This window comes from Coenobita brevimanus, chromosome 80 (assembly GCF_032717465.1).
Source record: "Coenobita brevimanus isolate Jiangsu-jjx chromosome 80, ASM3271746v2, whole genome shotgun sequence".
Lineage (NCBI taxonomy): Eukaryota > Metazoa > Arthropoda > Malacostraca > Decapoda > Coenobitidae > Coenobita > Coenobita brevimanus.
The window spans coordinates 8,394,574-8,416,287 of record NC_137033.1 but is presented as its reverse complement, the minus strand read 5'-3'; the positions used below and the strand labels follow the sequence as shown (position 1 = coordinate 8,416,287).

The 21,714-nt window shown below is 44.0% G+C and overlaps 1 protein-coding gene across 1 annotated transcript; it reads right to left on the bottom strand.

Moving 5' to 3' along the window:
• Nucleotides 1-1,008: 1,008 nt before the first annotated feature.
• On the bottom strand, nt 1,009-15,455 carry LOC145409224 (glycosyltransferase 1 domain-containing protein 1-like). The gene is made up of 9 exons (XM_080279708.1): nt 15,397-15,455; nt 14,314-14,499; nt 13,945-14,104; nt 11,884-12,042; nt 9,231-9,362; nt 8,970-9,086; nt 5,951-6,081; nt 4,198-4,331; nt 1,009-1,247 (listed from the first exon to the last, which is right to left on the bottom strand). The coding sequence occupies exons 1-9, from the start codon at nt 15,453-15,455 to the stop codon at nt 1,009-1,011; spliced, it is 1,317 nt and encodes a 438-aa protein (XP_080135834.1).
• Nucleotides 15,456-21,714: the final 6,259 nt, after the last annotated feature.

The following is a 21,714-nucleotide window of genomic DNA, read 5'->3' as shown; positions in this document are numbered from 1 at the left end:
CACCTTCGCTTTCTATAATCAGCCACCATCACTTTCTATAATCAGTCCACTAGCAGTCACCATCACTTTCTATAATCAGTCCACTAGCAGCCACCATCACTTTCTATAATCAGTCACCAACAGTCACCATCACTTTCTATAATCAGCCACCATCACTTTCTATAATCAGTCCACTAGCAGCCACCATCACTTTCTATAATCAGTCCACTAGCAGCCACCATCACTTTCTATAATCAGTCCACTAGCAGCCACCATCACTTTCTATAATCAGTCACCAACAGTCACCATCACTTTCTATAATCAGCCACCATCACTTTCTATAATCAGTCCACTAGCAGCCACCATCACTTTCTATAATCAGTCCACTAGCAGCCACCATCACTTTCTATAATCAGTCCACTAGCAGCCACCATCACTTTCTATAATCAGTCACCAACAGTCACCATCACTTTCTATAATCAGTCCACCAGCAGCTATAGCCGCAGGCGTGACTCACTGAATTCCACACCTAGCCACCAATTATGTTCCCGGCTGGTACTGAATACACTAAATTCCGCAGCTGGTCACTTCCCCCAGCTAAATCACTGCCACGGCAGGCGGAGGGAATGTGGTGGGAATCCTGTGACTTAGAAGTGAGGTAGCGTGCAGGTGAACAGGAACTGGAGCAGATGTTTTTTCTCTTTTTATTACGCCACAGAAAGATACAACTGCGACAAGAGAGTGTTTCAGTGTAGTACGTCTTCCTCTTACGAGAGCTGAATGTAATCTCCTGCTTCTGCTCTGCCCCGCCCTGGGAGCAGGCTTAGGTCAGCTTATTTAGAGATGCCATATCCCTCAGAGACAACGAGAGATATACATGAATAGGCATGTAGTACAACCCTACCATGCACATCATACATCTCAATAAGGGAGTACTAACTTCATGAGCCCACCACCCAATTCAGTCGGTGCCACCACATGAAGACGTCCCTCTCAGGCTGAAGACATTAACCGTCGAGACAACCAAGTTTATTCCTTCACCACACGTCGTAGGATCTCCAGAAAGTCCATCTGCTCCTGCCGCATGGAATGGTGGCTAAGGACTCTCTCCCTGGCCGCCCTCACGAGTTCTGCCGTCCTAGGGGAGTCCTGCAGGAGCTCATCTAGGTTGTCGATGAAAGAGGCAGGACTGGAGAAGAGAAGTCCTGTGCTGCCGTGGGTAACGAAGGTGGAGTTGCCGGGAATGTTGCGAACCAGGACAGGGGTGCCTGGGTGCGTGAGAGCGAAAGTGGGAATTAGGTTTGGTGGTGAGGGTTTACAGAAAGTGGGTGAGGAGGTAGTTGGGCGAGAGTTTGGATGGGTGAGGAGTTAGGTGAGTAAGGGGTTTGGTGTATGAAAAGTTAGGTGAGTGAAGGGTAAGGCAGGTGGGAAGTTAGGAGAGTTAGGGAGTTAGATAGGAGAAAGGTTGATTGGATCAGAACTTAGGTGGATGAGGGGCTCAGGTCGGTGAGGGATTAGGTGAGTGAAAGTTTTGGTGGGTGAGGAGTTAGGTGGGTGAAAGATTAGGTGGGTTAGAGGTTAGGTGAATGAATGGTTACGTGAGTGAAAGGATAAGAAAGTTAGAGGTTAGATGGGGAGGGGTTAGGTGGGTAAGTGGTTAAGTGGATGAGGGGTTAGGTGGATGAGACTTGTGTGTGAGGGATTAGGTGGATGAGAGTTTGGGTGGGTGTGCGATTCGGTGAGTGAGAGTTTGGGTGGATAAGGGGTTAGGTGGGTGGGGGAGGTGTTTAGGTGAGTGAGAGTTTGGAAGGATGAGGGGTTGGGTGGGTGAGGGGTCACTGAGTGTGCATTAACAGTCGGATACAAAACTGCGCTCGCCTCTCCTGCCTCTCTTTCACCACTGGATTCGCAGACGCTTGAATGTGACGTTGTGGACTGCGGTGCCTATTATCGTCCATCTATGGGTCCAAATATACTCATACACCTGTGGCCACGTCGTCTTATTCAAGTATCTGTGACTGTAGCGATGAGAGAGGCAGGAGAGACGAAGTGACTATCGTTGTTGACTGTGAATAATATCCTAGTCATATGTTGCCTTTTATATTCTTTTGTGCAATTACATTCATTGTAGATTACACAAGGTATTTCCCATCAATCTTCTCTTGTTACGTGATCTCCCCAACTCACAAAACTGGTTGTATTAAAAAGTTGTGACTCTTTGGTATACCCCAGATATACAACAAGGATTTAGTGTATATCTGTGAGTATGGGTGTATTTGCGTGTATTTTATTGCATGTGTATGTGCGGTGTAATAAATGAGTTAATTAATGTTCTGGCCAGGAATCAAACGAGCCACATTAGCACCACCACAACTGACGCGTCCAACTCATTAACACACTCCAGTTGCTGTGTGTGTGTGTGTGTGTGTGTGTGTGTGTGTGTGTGTGTGTGTGTGTGTGTGTGTCCTCAACTATCAGAACAAGCTAATTACCCTCATCTGAGGAGTTAATTGCCATCATTAACCGAAGGTCGGGTGTAGGAGAGTAAATATCTGGGTGTAGCTCAGGGATGCCATGTATTTCAACTTATTGTGTCTATTGTGGAAATGCGTCTCTGTCTGTCTGTCTGCCTGCTTATCATCCTGTCTCTCTGTCTACTTATTTTTCTGTCTGCCTCTCTGTCTGCCTGTTTTTTTTTTCTTTTCGTCTGTCTGCCAGTTTCTCTACCTGGCTGTCTATCTGCCTGCTTATCTACCTGTTTGTTTCTCTGTCTGCTTTTCTTTCTTCTGCCTGTCTGCCCGTTCATCTAGCAGTCTGTTTGCCTTCCTTCTTATCTACCTGTAGTCTGTTTACCTATCTGTTTTTCTTTATGGTTTCCTGTCTGTCTATCAGTTTTGTTCGTCTGCCTGCTTATCTGTCTCTCTGTTTGCCTGTTTATCTCTGTCTGTCTACCTGCATTTCCTTCTCTCTGATCTCGTCCATCCACCACCGACACGACCCTCACAACCATCACCACTGCACCCACCACAACTACCGCAGCCACCACAACTACCAACACAATCACTACATCCACAACCACACTTACCAGCACATACACTTTCACACCTACCACCACAGTCACCACCACCACAGCTACATCACAGCATCCATACTCGTCGCTGTCAGAACCACACCACCACAACCACAACTAGCAACACAACCACCACAACCACAACTAGCAACACAACCACCACAACCACAACTAGCAACACAACCACCACAACCACAACTAGCAACACAACCACCACAACCACAACTAGCAACACAACCACCACAATCACAACTAGCAACACAACCACCACAACCACAACTAGCAACACAACCACCACAACCACAACTAGCAACACAACCACCACAACCACAACTAGCAACACAACCACCACAACCACAACTAGCAACACAACCACCACAACCACAACTAGCAACACAACCACCACAACCACAACTAGCAACACAACCACCACAACCACAACTAGCAACACAACCACCACAACCACAACTAGCAACACAACCACCACAACCACAACTAGCAACACAACCACCACAACCACAACTAGCAACACAACCACCACAACCACAACTAGCAACACAACCACCACAACCACAACTAGCAACACAACCACCACAACCACAACTAGCAACACAACCACCACAACCACAACTAGCAACACAACCACCACAACCACAACTAGCAACACAACCACCACAACCACAGCGTCCATTACCACCAGTCATAACCACAACCACCACTACCACATCTACCACCACCACAACCATTACAATTACAACCTCCATAGCCACCACAACCTACATTTATAACTACCTCTACCACTACCAAAACCACAACCATCACAAATACAACCTCCACAGTCACCACATCACAACTTTCATATATCGCCACACCAACCACCACAGCCATCGCCACAGCCATAGCCACATCTACCACAACCACAACCATCACAATTACAGCCTCCTCAATCACCACAACCTACATACAGTATATCACCACACCTACTACAATTACCACCACTGTCACAACCACAACCACCACATCCACAACCATCACTACTACAGCCTCCACAGTCACTACAACCTATATTGATCACCACACCTACTAGAACCACCACCACTGTCACAACCACAACAACCACAACCACCACAACCCACACAAGTACTCACCCAACGCCATGGCCTCGAGGACTGTGTTGGGCATGCTTTCGGATCGAGAAGAGTTGACGAGGACGGAGGCCTGGCAGATTACAGCCTGACACTCACTAGGCGGCAGGCTGGGCGAGACGCGGACCCCATTCAGTCTGTGCTGGGTGACAGGTGTGGTGGTTGAGGCGTGGTGACAGGTGTGGTGATGACAGACGTGGTGACAGGTGTGGTGGTGAGAGGCGTGATGACAGGTGTGGTGGTGACAGACGTGGTGAAAGGTGTGGTGGTGATAGACGTGGTGAAAGGTGTGGTGGTGACAGACGTGGTGAAATGTGTGATGGTGACAAGTGAGGCAGTGACAGGTGTAGTGGTGACAGGTGTGATGGCGACAGGTGTGGTGGTGACAGACGTGGTGAAAGGTGTGGTGGTGACAAGTGAGGCAGTGACAGGTGTAGTGGTGACAGGAGTGATGGCGACAGGTGTGGTGGTGACAGACGTGGTGAAAGGTGTGGTGGTGACAAGTGAGGCAGTGACAGGTGTAGTGGTGACAGGTGTAGTGGTGACAGGTGTGATGGCGACAGGTGTAATAATAGCGACAAGTATGATGGTGAAAATTAGTGATGACAGGTGTGATGGTGAAAGGTGTAATGATAGCAGGTGTGGCGGTATTGACGAGAGTGGTAATAACAGATGTGATGATGACAAGTGTGGTGGTAGTGACAGGTGAGATGGTGACAGGTGTGATGATGGAGACAGGTGTGGTGCCAACAGCTGTTGTGGTGACAGATGTAGTGGTGACAGGTGTGGTGGTGATATGTAGTGGTGACAGGTGTGGTGGTGACAGGTGTGGTGGTGACAGATGTAGTGGTGACAGGGTTAATGGTGACAGGTGTAATAGTGACAGGTGTGGTGGTGACAGGTGTGGTGGTGACAGGCGTGGTGGTGAGAGGTGTGGTGGTGACAGGTGTGGTGGTGACGTAGTGGTGACAGGGTTAATGGTGACTGGTGTAGTGGTGACAGGTGTGGTGGTGACAGGCGTAGTGGTGACAGGTGTGGTGGTGAGAGGTGTGGTGGTGACAGGTGTGGTGGTGACATGTAGTGGTGACAGGGTTAATGGTGACTGGTGTAGTGGTGACAGGTGTGGTGGTGACAGGCGTAGTGGTGACAGGTGTGGTGGTTATAGGTGTGGTAATGGTAGAAGCAAATTAAACAGCAGAATGATAGCAGTATTACCGAAATACCTTACAGTATTCGATCAAATGTTTTATTTCGGAGTTACCATGAACGATGACAGAAATTCACATAAGCCTCTGATGATAAATAAACATACGCTGAATATATATATTTCTTCTCTTTAGAGCAAGCTTTTATATTTGTCTCCTTCTCAAACTTCATAGGCACCCTCCCTCACACTTTATACCCTCCCTTAGACTTCTTACACATCCCACTCACAATTCGTACTCACACTCCCTTATACTTCACACTCATCCTCCCTCACACCTCACGCTTATTCTTCCTCACACTTCACACCCATCCTCCTTCATAGTTCACACTAATCCTTCATCGCACTTCATATTTACCCACTGCCCTGTTTCACACATTTTCATTGACAAAATAATTTTTACATTTCATACCTGCTCCATACAACCGTTCATTTTTTCTCACACTGCTTCTCACCCTTTAGGCACTAACACTTTATTCGATCTTCCTTACACACACACACACACACACACACACACACACACACAGAGGGGGGGGGGAGAGAGAAACTCACCTAGCAGCCTCCCTATGCACATGATGAGCATATTCACCATCCAGTGTAGGTCCCATTATCACCATCCTGCCCCTACCCCCGCCACGCGTCTCCTGCCATCTGCTCCAAGCCTCCGCCACGTACAGGACGTCCTGCACCGCCACAAATTAGCACTTTTATTTAAAGAGCATTCAATACTTTATTACTACTACCTTCCAATCATTTTACTCAGGTAAGAAAAGATTTTTCTGACTTCACTATATATATATATATATATATATATATATATATATATAAAGCCAACGGTGTGGTAATAGTGATGGCTTTGTTAGGGTATGTGATAACAGTGAAGATAATGTAGAGGCATGTGGCAACACATAAGATGTTATAATATCTGGCAAAACTAGAGAATGCTGTGTTATAGGGAAACACTGTACCCAATATTTCGGTATGTAGCACACTATTGGTAATGGATATGTGGTATCACTTTTGATACTATTAACATATGTGGTAACACAGTAGATACTACTACATACCCCAAAGAATATCTGCAGTTATACAACAAACAGCATCGCTATCTAAAGTACAATCATGAAACACACCCCAACACTGTCTACAGTGTCTCCACATACCCTGACCATATCTGCAGTTCTGCCAGATACCTCATACGCTGTGTTCAGTGGAATGCAATCTGCCCCTTTACGTACTCGTTTAGTAACACTGCCGATAGCCTTCATTAATCCCTTGCACTGGAGCTTTTTCTTTTTTTCTTTTTTCCTCAGCGAAATAACAAAATAAGGACATAGCAAGATTAACTCAGGAATAACTTACTCGTGCTGAAGGAGTAAAAGATTTGGAGGACAATGGCACTGGGATGGGATTGAGGGATTACTATTAGCATCTCCCCCCCCCCTCTCAATCTTCTCCCTCTCCTCACTTTTCCCCTCCCCCTCCTTCTTCACCCTTCTTCCCCTCCCCTGTTCCCCTTTCCAGCTCCTTCTCCTCCTCCTCCTCCTCCTCCTCCTCCTCCTCACATTTCCTCTCCCCCCTCTTCCTTCATCTATCTTCCTCTTCTCTGTTCCACTCTCCCCCCTCTCTCCTTCTCCTCCTCCTCCTCCTTTTACCCCCTTTTCCTTTCTCCATTCACCCCCTCCTCCTTTCTCCTATACCCCTTCCTTTTATCCCCTCCCCTTTTCCATTCAACCCTCTTCCCTTCTCCCTTCTTCCTTACCTCTCTCCCTTCATCTCATTATCTCCCCTCACCCTCTCCCTTCATCCCCCTTCCCTCTCCTCTAATCTCCCCTTATCCTCCCTGACCCTTCATCCTTTGTCTCCCCTCACTCTCATCATCACCCCCTTCCCCCTCTTCACTCATCTTCCTTCACCCTCTTCCTTCATTTTTCCATTCCCCTCTCCCAGCTTTCCCGTCCCCTCCTCCCCTCGTCTCCTGTACCTTTCCTCTCTCCCTTTTCCTCCCTCTCCCCTCCCCCATCTCCCTTCTCCCCCTCTCCCCCTCTCCTCCTCCTCCTCCCTCTCCCTTCTCATCCATCTCCCACACTCCTCTCTTCCACCTCCTCCTCACCCCTTATCACTTACCACCTCTCCCTTCATCCTCCTCCCCCTCTCCCTTCCCCCCCCCTCCTTTCTCTCTCCTGTTCCCCCATTCCTCATTCCCTCTGTCCTCCTTTCCCCTCTCCCATTATACGGCTCCTTCTCTCGTCTCTTTCCCCCCCTCCCCTTCTTCCTTCTTTCCCCCTATCCTCTCCCCTCTTATCCCCCTCTCTTCCTTCTTCTCCTTCCCCCCTCCTTCTCCCTTTCCCTTCTTCTCCCTCACCCCCTCTCTTACTCCCCTCTCTTCCCTCCTCCCTACTTCCCCCTCCCCTCTCTCCTCTCCTCCCTGCCTGAACGCAGTCGCAATCAGTAGTTCCTTTACGCTTTCTCGAAATCTTGTAAAAGTTCAGTGGCATCTATCTTATTCTTGCCATTTCCAGACGACATTATTTGGCTTGGGATTAACTTTTGCAACTGGTGAGGTTACAATAGCCCTAACTAACACTTTCTCTATTAGGAAACTCTGTAAAAGTGAATAAAAACGTTTGTTAGTAACTGATAAAAATAAGTAATTAAAACGGAAATGCATTAATAAATAACCAATCGCGTTCCAGCAGTTATACTAATGAGCAAAAATCAACTACTGTTTCATTAATTCGGTAGACCATGGAGACGCGTTATGGAAAAATGGAAGAGATTGATGTTCATAACCAAATCTGCTATCAATTCCCTCTTGTAACTTTGGTGTATTTCTTACAGGGTGGACGAAGAGAGAAGGAAACAGTATCTTCCTGTCTTATGTCCTTAAAAAAACAAGGGAAAGTTACGACAGGTAATATCATCGAAAGTCTGTGGTCTTCAGTCCAAAAGTCAAATTCTTTAGAAAACTTACGATAAATTCCCCGTGGCATCCAATATTTGTTTCTGCAGGAAGGACGAGAGAAAGGGAAGACTCTGAACTCCCGTTGCCCTTCCTGCAAAACAGACCTTGGAGAAGATAATCATTATATATAACTGTGGTTTGTTTTTTGTAGGAAGGACAGAGAATGGGGAATGCAAAAATCTTCTCATGTCTCTCTTTCTTTACTTCTTCCCGCAAAAATAAACGGAGTTTTCACTGGGCAACAGATTGTGTGTGCTTGTCCATTTCAGTCAGTGGTACTGTGTCCACTTTAACCTACCCTAAAATTCCCATCTCTCCATCCTGAGTGCAAACCTGTAACATTAACAGTGGGACAGAATATGCTACCCATGAAGAAGGTACAGTAATGCCATTGTATTGAGTTATTATACTGTTTCTCCATATTGAATACTGACCTGTAACATGCAGTTAACACAATTAATAATATAAGGCAAGTAATGAAGAAATGGTATGGAACTGATGCAGAATCAATGTATTGTCATATTCCATCAATGAACTGGAAGTAATCTAGAAAAGGAAGAAATATTCCGCAAATTAATGTTGACAACTATGGTACATAATTCATACCTTAACTGGTCGTAGCCCCGCCACCAGGAGGACGAAGGGTTGGTATGCTTTAAGTAACTCTGCTTCCGGTTGCTCTTCATCTGTTTTGGCTTGTAAGATTTGATGAGAGTTTTCATGCTTTGGAGTGGTATCATAAATGAGTTTACCATTACTACAGTGAGAATTTGCGTTTTCTCTGGTTGGCTTATTTTCCTTTTCGTTTTCTTTTACACTGTGCTTAGGGTGACACACACGTTTATCACTGAGTTTAGTTTGTGTCACCTTTGTTCTCTCTTTCTCTTCGCGGTGTGATTCTTCCAGCCTGCGTAGGTACTTAGCTACATCGAAATCCAGTGACGGATTCACCTGTACTGCTTGAGGGACGATAGATACTGATGCAGGATCCAAAAACGGCTGTGGAGTAGAAGAAAAAAATCGTAGGCTATCATTCCAGAACTTGTTCTTTGCTTTGTATTTCATTTTAGAGACGTGGTGATACACTTGAATTTAGTTTTACTTTAGAAACCCTGTAAAATGTTTATCCCAATTCCTCTCCTTTTTTCCTTCTTCAGCATATATGCGTAATTTAAATTCTGTTCATGCTACTTCCAGACAATAGCTTATTATTTCAACACTGGAAGAGCTCTTGTAGTGAAGGTGCTTTTTTAAGGCTATATCAAACCCTAACATTTCGAAAGCATCTTTTGAGTTGAAGAAAATTATCTGGACATCGCGAGAATAAAAATGAATACAATCATCTTTGTAAGGGTAATCGGTTTTACCACCCTTCCTCTTCCAACTCCTTCACTAACCTCTCTCTCTCTCTCTCTCTCTCTCTCTCTCTCTCTCTCTCTCTCTCTCTCTCTCTTCTTTTCCCCTTTCTCCCTCCCTCCTTTCTACCGTCTCTCCCCTCTTCCTTCTCTACCATCCTTCATCCCTGGTTCCCTTTTTCTCCTAGCTCCCATCTCCCTCTTCCTCCATTCTCTCCCCTCCTACCCCCCTTCCTCCTTCCCTTCTCATATTTCCTCCCCTTCCTACCAACTCCCGTCCCTGATCGCCCCCTTCGATGATGCCAATGTCCAGCGTCACTCAAAATTCTACTGATCACTCAGCCTGACACTCTCCTAATTCATTTCCATTTTTGCCCATTTTCCTTTCTCTCCCTCCCTCTCTCCCTCCCTCCTTCCATCTTTCCATCTCTTGTCATTGGTCAACATCCCACTGTAATCTGTATGTCCTATGTAGGCCTAGCCCTTTCCCTCCCTCCTTTCTTTCCCTCCCCCCACCTCTTCCTCACTCCCTTCTTCCTTTCCCATTTCCCTTAATTGCTCTCCCTTCCCCAAAACCACACATACGTATGTCCTTAGCACAATATCTCTGATAGCCCCATTTACTAAACTCCCGGCACCCCTTACCATCCTGCTCCTCACCCTTAGCTTGGCACCCGATGAAGGGCGGACGGACGAGAATAAGGTTTGCCGATAATTCCAGAGTAATTTGGCCGAGGATCCCGTATTCAGCTGAGGAAACACTCGGCAAGCTTAGGATGGAAGTTTTGGGATTTCGATCTATCAAAACTGACACGAACTCACAACCAAAACTGAAGATATTATATTTTTATTGAATGCTATAACTGCTGTTGACATCCTTAATACTAAGGGCTTGAAGAAGTATATTGAACATAATGTGATAATATACTGAAATCTGCGAAGTCGTTAATCTGCATTACTGAAATCGAACAGCGAAACCCGGAGCGAAATCTATCTACCTATCTATTGCCAGACGCCATAATCCCGCAAGGGGCGGCCACTTGACTTCGAGTTACTTGTTTTACGGGGAGGGGCACTAACCCTTCACCAACCCACTTACTGACACGTAGGGAGCACGTATGGTTTGGTTATATGGTTACCACCCATCGTTGTAAATGGTTTCTTGGCTTACAGGAAACCATTTGGCTTGTCACTCAATGTAAAACCACCTGTAAAGGAAAGAAAAGCAATAAGCAGTGACAGGAAAGATGGGAGAAACAGGAAGAGAGGAGGGTAGGCACAGAAAAAAAAATGATAAAGGCTAACGATGAAGTAGACAGCACTCACTTGATGTAGTGCTGTCTACTTCATCGTTAGCCTTTATCATTTTTTTTTTTCTGTGCCTACCCTCCTCTCTTCCTGTTTCTCCCATCTTTCCTGTCACTGCTTATTGCTTTTCTTTCCTTTACAGGTGGTTTTACATTGAGTGACAAGCCAAATGGTTTCCTGTAAGCCAAGAAACCATTTACAACGATGGGTGGTAACCATATAACCAAACCATACGTGCTCCCTACGTGTCAGTAAGTGGGTTGGTGAAGGGTTAGTGCCCCTCCCCGTAAAACAACTAACTCGAAGTCAAGTGGCCGCCCCTTGCGGGATTATGGCGTCTGGCAACAGATAGGTAGATAGACAGATTTCACTCCGGGTTTCGCTGTTCGATTTCAGTAATCCAGATTCAGTAGAAAAAAAGAAGCACAATTTATGACCTTTGTTTTTCAGTACTGGAGACTTGGTACGGCAATAGAGAAACAATGGCATGTGCTCAAAGTACTTGGAGTAGGGAGGCTAAATACTCACTGATTAAAAAAAAAAAAAAAAAAAATGAGGCCATCCCTTTGTCCTTATTATCACAAGGGTCCTATTTGTTGATCGACGGTCGCGAGTCCACTCAACAGAAAAAAATAGGAGAAGCATCTCTGTCAGAGATTGAAGGAGCAAGACACAAAATAGTGTGATTAGGTCTGTGCTTGATTCCAGAAAACTTGTATATGGAATTAGGTTTTCAAGTGAAGAGGTGCTAATGTGATACCCCCTTAACCCCCCCTCTCTTTTCGTCCTTCTTTCTTCCAGCCTCCCTTTCCTTCCTTCTTCCTGTCTCTCCTTCGCTCTCCTTTATCCAAACTCACCCATGTGCTCAGTGCAATGTCCTTTACCGCCCCGCTCATTGCCACCAGATGCCCGGCCCCCCCCACCACGCTGCTCATCACCTCCAGCTTGGCACTGTCCTGAACAGCCTCATTCACGTCTGTCCCACCGAAAACCACCACGTAGGGCACCCCGGCAGCCTGTACAGACGATAGATCACTGTGCAGAATCATTAGGAGATGCAGGGACTATAACAGCTCAGACATCAGAGAGTTGGTAAAGATGGCACAAACGAGTCTAAGCCAGAGTCCTGCAATGTATAGTATGGAGGTAGCAAAACATGGAAAAATTCAGATAGCAAGTGAGTGGAAAGTATGGACAGTAACATAAACGAGAGGCTTTTCTTGTAATGTACAAAGTTGTATGAAGGTAGCAAGGATGGAATAGTTGAAATGTTTAACGTCGTCAAAGGGTTAGTGAAATCACATGATAGGTCACCGACATCTGTGCAGACATAAGGCCAATCCTAAGCTGCGGAAATCATCTGGAGGTTGCAAGAACATAAGACTTTAGATAGTTGTTTTATGGGTACTGTGGTATGATTCTTTATTTAAAGAATCCTTGGTGCGTGCTGCAGACACATTCCAAATGACTGGCAGTTTACGAAAGGCTCGTGTTCTTCGCCTTCTCATAACTATCTGTAATAAGTTGCATTGCAAAGTACACTTTTCAACTTCGAAGTAAATTCGTCCAACTGAGCAGCACTGCACTGCCTTAGGGGAATGGCTGGAGGCCTTGGTGCTAATAACCTCACACCGTCTTTACAGAATCTCTCTTGAACAAATTATTGACAAATCTTGAAGATGCATCCTCGTCGTAAAATCCATGTGTGAGAATCATATAATGATATTCTTTTCATAACAATCCTCTCGTGCACAGAGGACAGCTACAGTAATATCTTTAGAATTGGCGCAGCTTGATATGAGTAATAATTGTGTTACAAAACTAGCAACAGCTGAATGAAAATTCGTAGGACAAGTCCGCTTACTTCCATAATGTGAAAAATAATTTATACAATAAAATGGTTGACATGTTTCACGAGGACAGTGTTTTTCCTGGCACATCTGGGAAAATATATGCTACCATGCTTCTACTTCTGCGTTGCGTACACAAAATTAGTACATATTGCTTGTATGAAGTGTCTACTTTATCTTATTTCAAAACCAATAATTTCTCAAAACGTATTTGTTTAGTTATTTGTCTAAACGCATTGAAAAAAAAAAATAAGTTGCTTCAGAACTTAAAGAATAACGATATATTGAAATTTTTTAATTACATTTCATATTTTATTCTGTAAACATATATTTTAGGGAGATTTTTGTTTCGTAGCATCATCTAGTGTGTGTGTGTGTGTGTGTGTGTGTGTGTGTGTGTGTGTGTGTGTGTGTGTGTGTGTGTGTCGCTCCAAAAGTGGAGAAATGTTGCAAGGTCCCCGCCATTTCGGAGATGTCCATTCCTACTCCCTTTAGAGAAGTCCAGGAAGCATATTCATAGACAACTTCCTGTCCTAGATGTCAAATTCTTCCAAAAACAAGAGGTAGTGGCTCCACAAGAGGTAGTAAAGCTGCATATAGAATTTTCCCAAGTTTATTTTTTATCTTCCAAAAGAAAACAAATCCTAGTTATGGCAATGCATTGATCTTGAGTGTGTTTGTGAATCCGGGCCGCTGATTTCCGTTCTGTGTACGGTTTTTGCACTTTTCATTGCCAGGAAACTATAGGGTAGGTTAGGTTTGTTTTCTTAGTAGCAGGTAGGGTTAGAGTGCCAGTCATATAGGTCAGTTGAGTTGGGTCAGGATAGGATAAGTTATGATAGAGAGAGAGAGAGAGAGAGAGAGAGAGAGAAAAGCAGCCTAGGTTTATAGATATACTGTAGATATAGGGAAAAAAAAAAAAAAAAAGAGGAGGGAAGAGTGACCGTCTGGGAAAATCAAACTTGGCACGTAGCGCAAAAATGGTATACACAAATCTAAATCCACACCCTGAGTCAAGGCCGTCTGTATGAATGGACTTGCCTGGGTACGTCTCTGTCCCTGACTCACCCGACAGGCCAGTAGCACGGCAGAGGAGCGGAAAGCATGCAGACCCACGGCGACAGATATGCCCTGGCTGTGGAGGAGGTGCTGGAGGTCACTGGGTGGGTCAGGGAGGTCATCGGAGTCACAGGTCACAACATGCCAACCCCCACGCTGGAGATGAGTTCTGTGGGGGAAAGAGAGCGAGAGAGAGAGAGAATATCAAAAGAGTCAACATGTTTGTAGATAAAAAAATATATAAACGGTATTTCATTATTTCATAACGGCCACGGTCTGTCCTGTGTTTAAGTTTTTAGGACCTTGTTCTTTTAAATTGGTGGTGGCAATACCAGGAGAGCCAAACAGTTTTTAGTTAAATTTTAAGGAGGGACCCACTCAAATCGGAATATGGTTGTAGCGTTTCCCGTCTCCCTCACTCGGCACTTCCCCACCAGCAGAACCCCCGCTCGGCCTGCAGGGGGACTGGGGAAGGCTTTGGTGATGGTGGTGGTGCTCATACTGATGGTGATAATGGTGCCTGTGGGAGATTTCGTGAAGCTATATCTGTAGTGGTAGTTATAACTATGGAGAGAGGGTTATAGTTGTGATAGTGACTGTGATGGTGATGGTGGTGGTGGTCGTTGTGGCGAAATATTGAATGTTCTCTCTGTGGTTGTGGGGATCGACTTATAACTGTGGTAGTAACTGTGGTGGATGTGGAAAATTTAATGTGTTGTAGTTGTGGTCGTGGGAAGAGCGTAATAATTGTGGTAGTGATGGTTGTGAAAAATTCAATGTGTTGTTATTGTGATGGTAGTTGTCGTCGTAGGGAGAGTGTTATAGTTAAAGTAGTGACCATGGTGGTGATAGCGGATGGCTATAAAAAAAAAAAAATGTTAGAACAATAATTACTGTAGTAACTGTGGTTGTGGAGAAAGCGTTACAGTTGTGGTGGTAGTGGTGGTGGCGGCGGTGATGGCAGTGGTGGTGACGGCGGTGGTGGTAATGATGGTACTCATGTTAGCTGTGATAGTTCTAAGTGTAGGAAATAATGTGGAGCATTTGAAGCCGAGATAAATTTTTATGCGTTAGAAGTGAGCCAGGATGAGTTTATGCGAAATAATTGAAGCCGACATAAGTATGGAAGAGAAGAGTCAAATAAGGATGTGTGGAGTACTTTGAGTCTGAGATAAAGTTTTGTCTGTGGAGCTTTTTTTTTTCCTTCTTAGACGCTAGTGACACTTGATACATCATCCCTGCCTCACCCTTGTCATTCCTTATCTTACTCCTCCTCACCCTTACCTCACTCTTATGTCACCCTTACTTAACCCTTGCCTTTGCAGATACATCACTTCTACAGTATTCCTTACTTGACCTTGCCTTATCCCACCTCACCCTAGCCTCAACCCAGTCACCTCATCCCACCTCACATCTACCTCTCCCATGTCTACCACACCTCTATCTTATCACCATCCTCACCTTATATAATTCTTAAGTATATCCGCATCTGGAGTATTGTGTTCAGTTTTGATCACCATATTACACAAAAAAATACAAGTAGTACAGTGAAAAATGAAAAAAAATGATACCCTGATTATGAAACAAACCATACAGAACGTAGACTACGAGGGAATTTGCTTCAAATTTATATTTTTTCAGCATGACTACGGTGATCAAAAAATATTTCACAACAGACTCGTCGAAACACACTATAGGTATATAATGGTCGTAAAATTAGTCGATTCAAGCAATTTCTTTTTCAGTAGGTTTGTAACCGTAAGGAACAAATTGCCAGTGAATATTATATACTGCGTTATGGGATTGGCATTTAATAGTCAAATTGGATAAGTATCTAGATTCGATCATCCAGTTAACCACGATCATAAATGAATATTACAAAACCCTGGCCAATTATTTTCCTTTCATTATGATCACGGAGAGTACAGATATGGAGATATATTTCAAAGAAATTAAAGCTACTTTTCCCTTACAGATTAAGAGTGTGTGAAATACACTTTTTTCTGTCAATCTTCCCTATGACATTTCCATGACAGTTTTGTATGCTGCTTAGTGGCCCCTCTCACTTTTTCCTGCTGGATTCTACTGCAGGGCTTGGTGTGCGAGAAGGAGCCTATTGCTTCACCTTAATTTCATCCCTGACCAACTCTTACCTCTCCCCTACTTCACCATGTACTGCTCCTTACCTCACTCCTCATTCACCCCTCTCTCACCTTTACCTCACTCCTTCCTTTATCCCTAACTGTTTCCTAACTCACCCCTACCCCACTCCAACCTCACTCCTTGCCTTACCCCCGCCTCTCCTCTGTCTATTCCTCAATTCACTCCTACCTCACCCTTACCCCACTCCCACTACACTCCCCTCACCATTACGTAACTCTTACATCGTTCTCACTCACCCCATTAACTGCGCATATGTGGAGCTTCCCCTTATACAGCCTACACACACACACGCACGCACGCACGCACACACACACACACACACACACACACACACACACACACACACACACACACACACACACACACACACACACACACACACACACACACACACACACACACACACACACACACACACAAAACCAACTTACAATATTAACACATTACAAAACTTCTACGCTGACTAATAATGAGCCATCAAAATTCCTCTGCTCCCTTACAAAGCACACACACACACACACACACACACACACACACACACACACACACACACACACCATGAATAGTGGGACATGGGGTCAGAATACTTATCTCCATTAACTCATGCCTTTTATCTCGCTGTATTTTCCTTTTTAAATCCTCAGAGCTTTCACCTCCACCGTGAGCGTGAAGATATTAACTGATTTTGTCTTGCTTTTTATTTGGTGATATTGCTGTGTGTGTGTGTGTGTGTGTGTGTGTGTGTGTGTGTGTGTGTGTGTGTGTGTGTGTGTGTGTGTGTGTGTGTGTGTGTGTGTGTGTGTGTGTGTCTTCTTACCGTTGTCACTATCATTAATGCAGTGTTAGTCATTTTTCAACCAGGTTATGGTTAACAGTAAAAATAATTCAAAATACTACTCACACTCTCCAGCCTGGTCACTGAACCCTCAAGAAACTGGGAAGCAAACCTCTACCAAACACGTAAGACGAGTTTCGCACACTTTACGAACACTGAAAACTCCCCTCAGTCCCGCATCGTAACATAACACTTTCCATAACACAGCTTGGATCCATGGTAACCAAATAGTTCGCTACAAAAATTTATTCTAAGCACACAAACCTTAACCTTGACGAACCGTGCAAACACTCTCCACATACTGTACAAAGGTTATTTAAAGATAAGTTTCATGTTAACTATAATATCTCTATGTAAGGACTCAAACTGTAATCTGATCATACCAATAGAGATTTCTTGAACTCTGAATCAACATGTCTTATCAGTTCCGTATCAGAATGTGGTAACTTTCACAAGAAGAAACCAATTCCTAGATAATCTTCACAAATCACATGAGTAACCACATAGCCTTCCTCTGAACCACTCTACAGTAGTTTGACAGTACGATTGGAAAGTATGTCAGCATAATCTTTTAAGGCTGTGGACGTCTTTTAAAACTCATTCTTGCTACCAACAGGCGATTTTATTCAGCTTTGGAGACACCTTTTTCTTGGACTCGTTTCTTCTACTCTAGGCAGAAAACAAATGTTGGATTGTAGCAAAAATAATAAATGAAAAACGTCATCGACAGAGCCAGCCTGATAAACACAGACACGTTCATATCTTTCTGGGCACAAGTACTGGGTAGATTCCATGAGACTGGGGGATGAATTCTTGTAGGCACAGGATTTTCCACACCTCTTCCTTAGTGATTAAGTCTGAAGAGAACACCTTAAAAGTTCCCTGTATGCTAGATTTGTCCCTCTGATATCGACATGCATTGTATCCATAAAACACAAGAGAATACTGTAATAACGCATACATTACAAAATAAACTGGCAAGGAAGAGGTGGTGGTGGGGAGCCGCCTTAGACAACGAGAATACGGCTTTGGAAGGCTGCCCACCCACACACCTTGACTCTTGAACACCTAGTCCCCGACTGAGGGTACACACACACACACACACACACACACATTCACTGTTACTACACAGCGTTCCTCTCTCTCTCTCTCTCTCTCTCTCTCTCTCTCTCTCTCTCTCTCTCTCTCTCTCTCTTTCTTCTTCTTCCCATTTACCCCATCTCTCTCCTGTCTCCTCCACTCTCCCTTCCTCTCGTCCCCGTCTCTCTCTCTGCCCTTTCATATATACAGTATACTGTAGAGAGAGAGAGAGAGAGAGAGAGGGTCGCCGACTGAGGGTACACACACACACACGCACACACACACATTCACTGTTACTACACAGCGTTCCTCTCTCTCTCTCTCTCTCTCTCTCTCTCTCTCTCTCTCTCTCTCTCTCTCTCTCCTTCTTCCTCTTCTTCTCCCTCTTCTTCTCCTTCTTCTACCCCCTCATTTACTCCATCTCTCTCCTGTCTCCTCCACTCTCCCTCCCTCCCGTCCCCGTCTCTCCCTCTGCCCTCTCATATATATATATATATTTATATATATATATATATATATATATATATAGAGAGAGAGAGAGAGAGAGAGAGAGAGAGAGAGAGAGAGAGAATATTAATGTGTAATAAGGTAAGTAAATGGGTCCGTAAGAGGTGCCCAAAACTGGCTACAAATCTCCCAGGTCAATTTAAGTGTGGTACAGTATTCACAGTCATAAACTTTTCTCGAGGCAAGGTTACGTTTGTCTTTGTTTTCGTCTTAAACGAATAGCTACCAAATTCTCGTCCAGTTAGGTGGTTCCCAGCATCTATTCCTTACCATTTTATATCTGTCTAGGCCTATTTCTTGCTAGGGTGCTCATTTGCGTACTCCTTACGCTGCAGTGGTACAAAAATAACATAAAAGACGTGGAAGAGAGCACCAAAACGTTAAAATGCAAGGAGTTGTGGGTAACCCAGCTTTCACCTCAGCCAATCATAACGCTGCTCTTATGCCTGCTGATGCCGTTGCCATAACCTGATATCCGTTCATCCTTATCATATTTCTTCCCTTCCTTCTTGTATCCTTCTGCTCTTCTTTTTCTGTGCGTCCTTCCTCTCTTTTCCTTCGCTGTTTCATTTTTTTTTTTTTTCCCTATTTCACCCCTGTCATCTTTCTGTTTCCATGTGTCACATCTCTGAGTTTTCTCTGTTTTCTTTAGCTTCCCTCATTGTCCTTCTTCCCGTCTCTTCTCTTTCTCACATTATTTCCTTCGTCACTTCATTTCTTCCCATCTCTACAGCCTTTCTTTTCTTCTTTCTTTCCTTCTTTTTCTCTCTCTTTTTCTCATTGTTTTCTTCCCATCATCTTTTCTTTGATTCTTCCCATCTGCTCTGTTGATGCGACTGGTGATGGTGATGATGATCTTGATGATCATGATGATGATATTCTACAAGCATCGGAATCAAACAGAGAGGAATACATAACTTCCTAGCACATTCCTAGGCCATGAGACTAAACCAGACAGTCGGATATACTGTTATCTGTTAGGGTTAAGGATTGTTGATCGACGTTACCTGACGGTTTTGATGTCTCATTCACCTAATTAGTCCTATCATTCTTATCCAAGGTTACTGACAGGAGGAAAAGAACTGATATCTCTGATATTCACCTTAGTAACACCTCCCGTTATCTCCCCCCCCCCTCTCTCTCTCTCTCTCTTTCTCTCTCTGATGATGATGATGATGATGATGATGATGATGATGATGATGATGATGTGGACATAGTTACACGAGAGTTGAGCTACTGTGTCACAGCTTCTTTCAATCGTTCCTTCTTCCCAACACTTTCCAATCTGATGTGATTCCTTTATATGTCACTAGTTCACTTAAAACGCGGCACATTTGTTCTCTCCGGGAAAAATACCCCAGACAGTAATTTTTTTTAGGCCTTTTAATGGATTTTATTAGATAGCAGGTCAGTCCATACAAACATAAGTTTCGGAATCTTATACTCTGTACCTGGCATGTTCATTAATCACTACAGCAATTTGTAATTAAGTATGCCCATGTACTATAGCTATATAGAGACCACGCTGCAGTCTTTAAGCATTCTTTAATTGTTAGATGCCATTTTTCTGGACATTTTATTCCCCCACGAAGGTAAATACCTGTCATTAACTGAAGGAAATATTAAGACGCCTTAAGTCGTTAGTTTGGTAAACGAATTTGCCAGGTAGTCATTTGAGTGTGTTAAGACATCCGTTTATTTTCACAGTACAAATATATTTTCAATTTAAACACATTAATAGGAATTACGCAACAAATTTATTAAAACAATGTAATAGTTCGCAGATCTTTTGCCTAAGACTAGAGCTCCCTTACCTGCGAGGCCTATGTTTAGCAGACAGTGCTGACTGCCTTCATAAAGAAAGTACAATATCTAAAGTGACATTATACACAAGGCAACTACAGTTTGTTAGCCAAAACTTTGCTTTTTCTTCTGTTGTGGCTTATTTCCTGTAGCTCACTAACAGAAAGAGAGAGTACTACAGATCTACGTTCTTTCCGTAGCACATTTTCGTTACTTGCATTTGTTACAACTCAACATTGAAGTGGGAAAGGTGGCAGTCTTAAGCCAAGCTAAAGTGGGCAGAGTGTAGGCACCGTTAGCAAAGGAAACTATTGCTAAATTCTTCAGTACGACAATTTTGCTTCGCTTATTTTAATCACGTTACTACCAGACGATTTCTGAAGTAGGAGATCCCATATTATTGAGGAGATTGATGAAGGCTATAGCCAACTTCAGTCTATAAAATCTCTTCAACCCTTCATAAAAACATGTAGCACAACTAAAATGCAAAAATGTCACCGCACTGAAGGGGTTACAAGTACCTCTTTGATTTTCCCTGGAATGATTATTGCTTCCATGGCCAGCAGCCATCTGAGTGTGCCTTGCGCATTAGGAAGGTTATTCTCTCGGGCATGGAAACATACATTCTCTTCTCATATCCTTTGACCAATGCAAGAAATCCTTGGTTTAATCACGCTTGTTCTAATGCTGACCACAAAAAGGGGAAGGCCTATAAAAGTTACCAGAGCCAACCCATCCCTGAATCACATCTTTCTTATGTTTCTGCCCGGAATCGTGCTAAGTCTGTTCTTCGCTCTGCTAGAAATCATTTCATCCGTACTAAATGCTCTCAAAGCTCCAACTCGAAATCTTCCCGCTCCTTCTGGCACCTTGCCAAAAGCCTTTCTAATAACTTTACCTCGTCATCCTTCCCTCCTCTTTTCTACTCTGATGGCTCTGTAGCTATTTCTTCTACTGGTAAAGCAGATCTCTTCGCTCAGACTTTCTCCTCCAATTCCACCTTAGATGATTCCGGTGCTGTTAACCCATCATTTTCCCCACTCTAATTTAATAATGGCTGACATTAAAATATCATCAGCTGATGTATTTTCTGATCTCACTGGCCTCAGTACTAACAAGGCATATGGGCCAGATAGGATCCCTCCTGTAGTCTTCAAGAACTGTGCTTTTGTGCTTACACCCAGCCTAGGTAAACTCTTTCGCCTTTGTCTGTCAACTTGTACCTTTCCTTCTTGCTGGAAGTTTGCTCTCACTCAGCCAGTCCCAAAGAAAGATGGCCATGACCAACCTTCTCAAAAGGTTTCGAGTCAATTCTTAACAGAAAAATTATAAGGCATATTTCCTGTCTTTCCTTCTTTCTGATCGTCAGTATGGGTTCTGTCAGGGGCGCT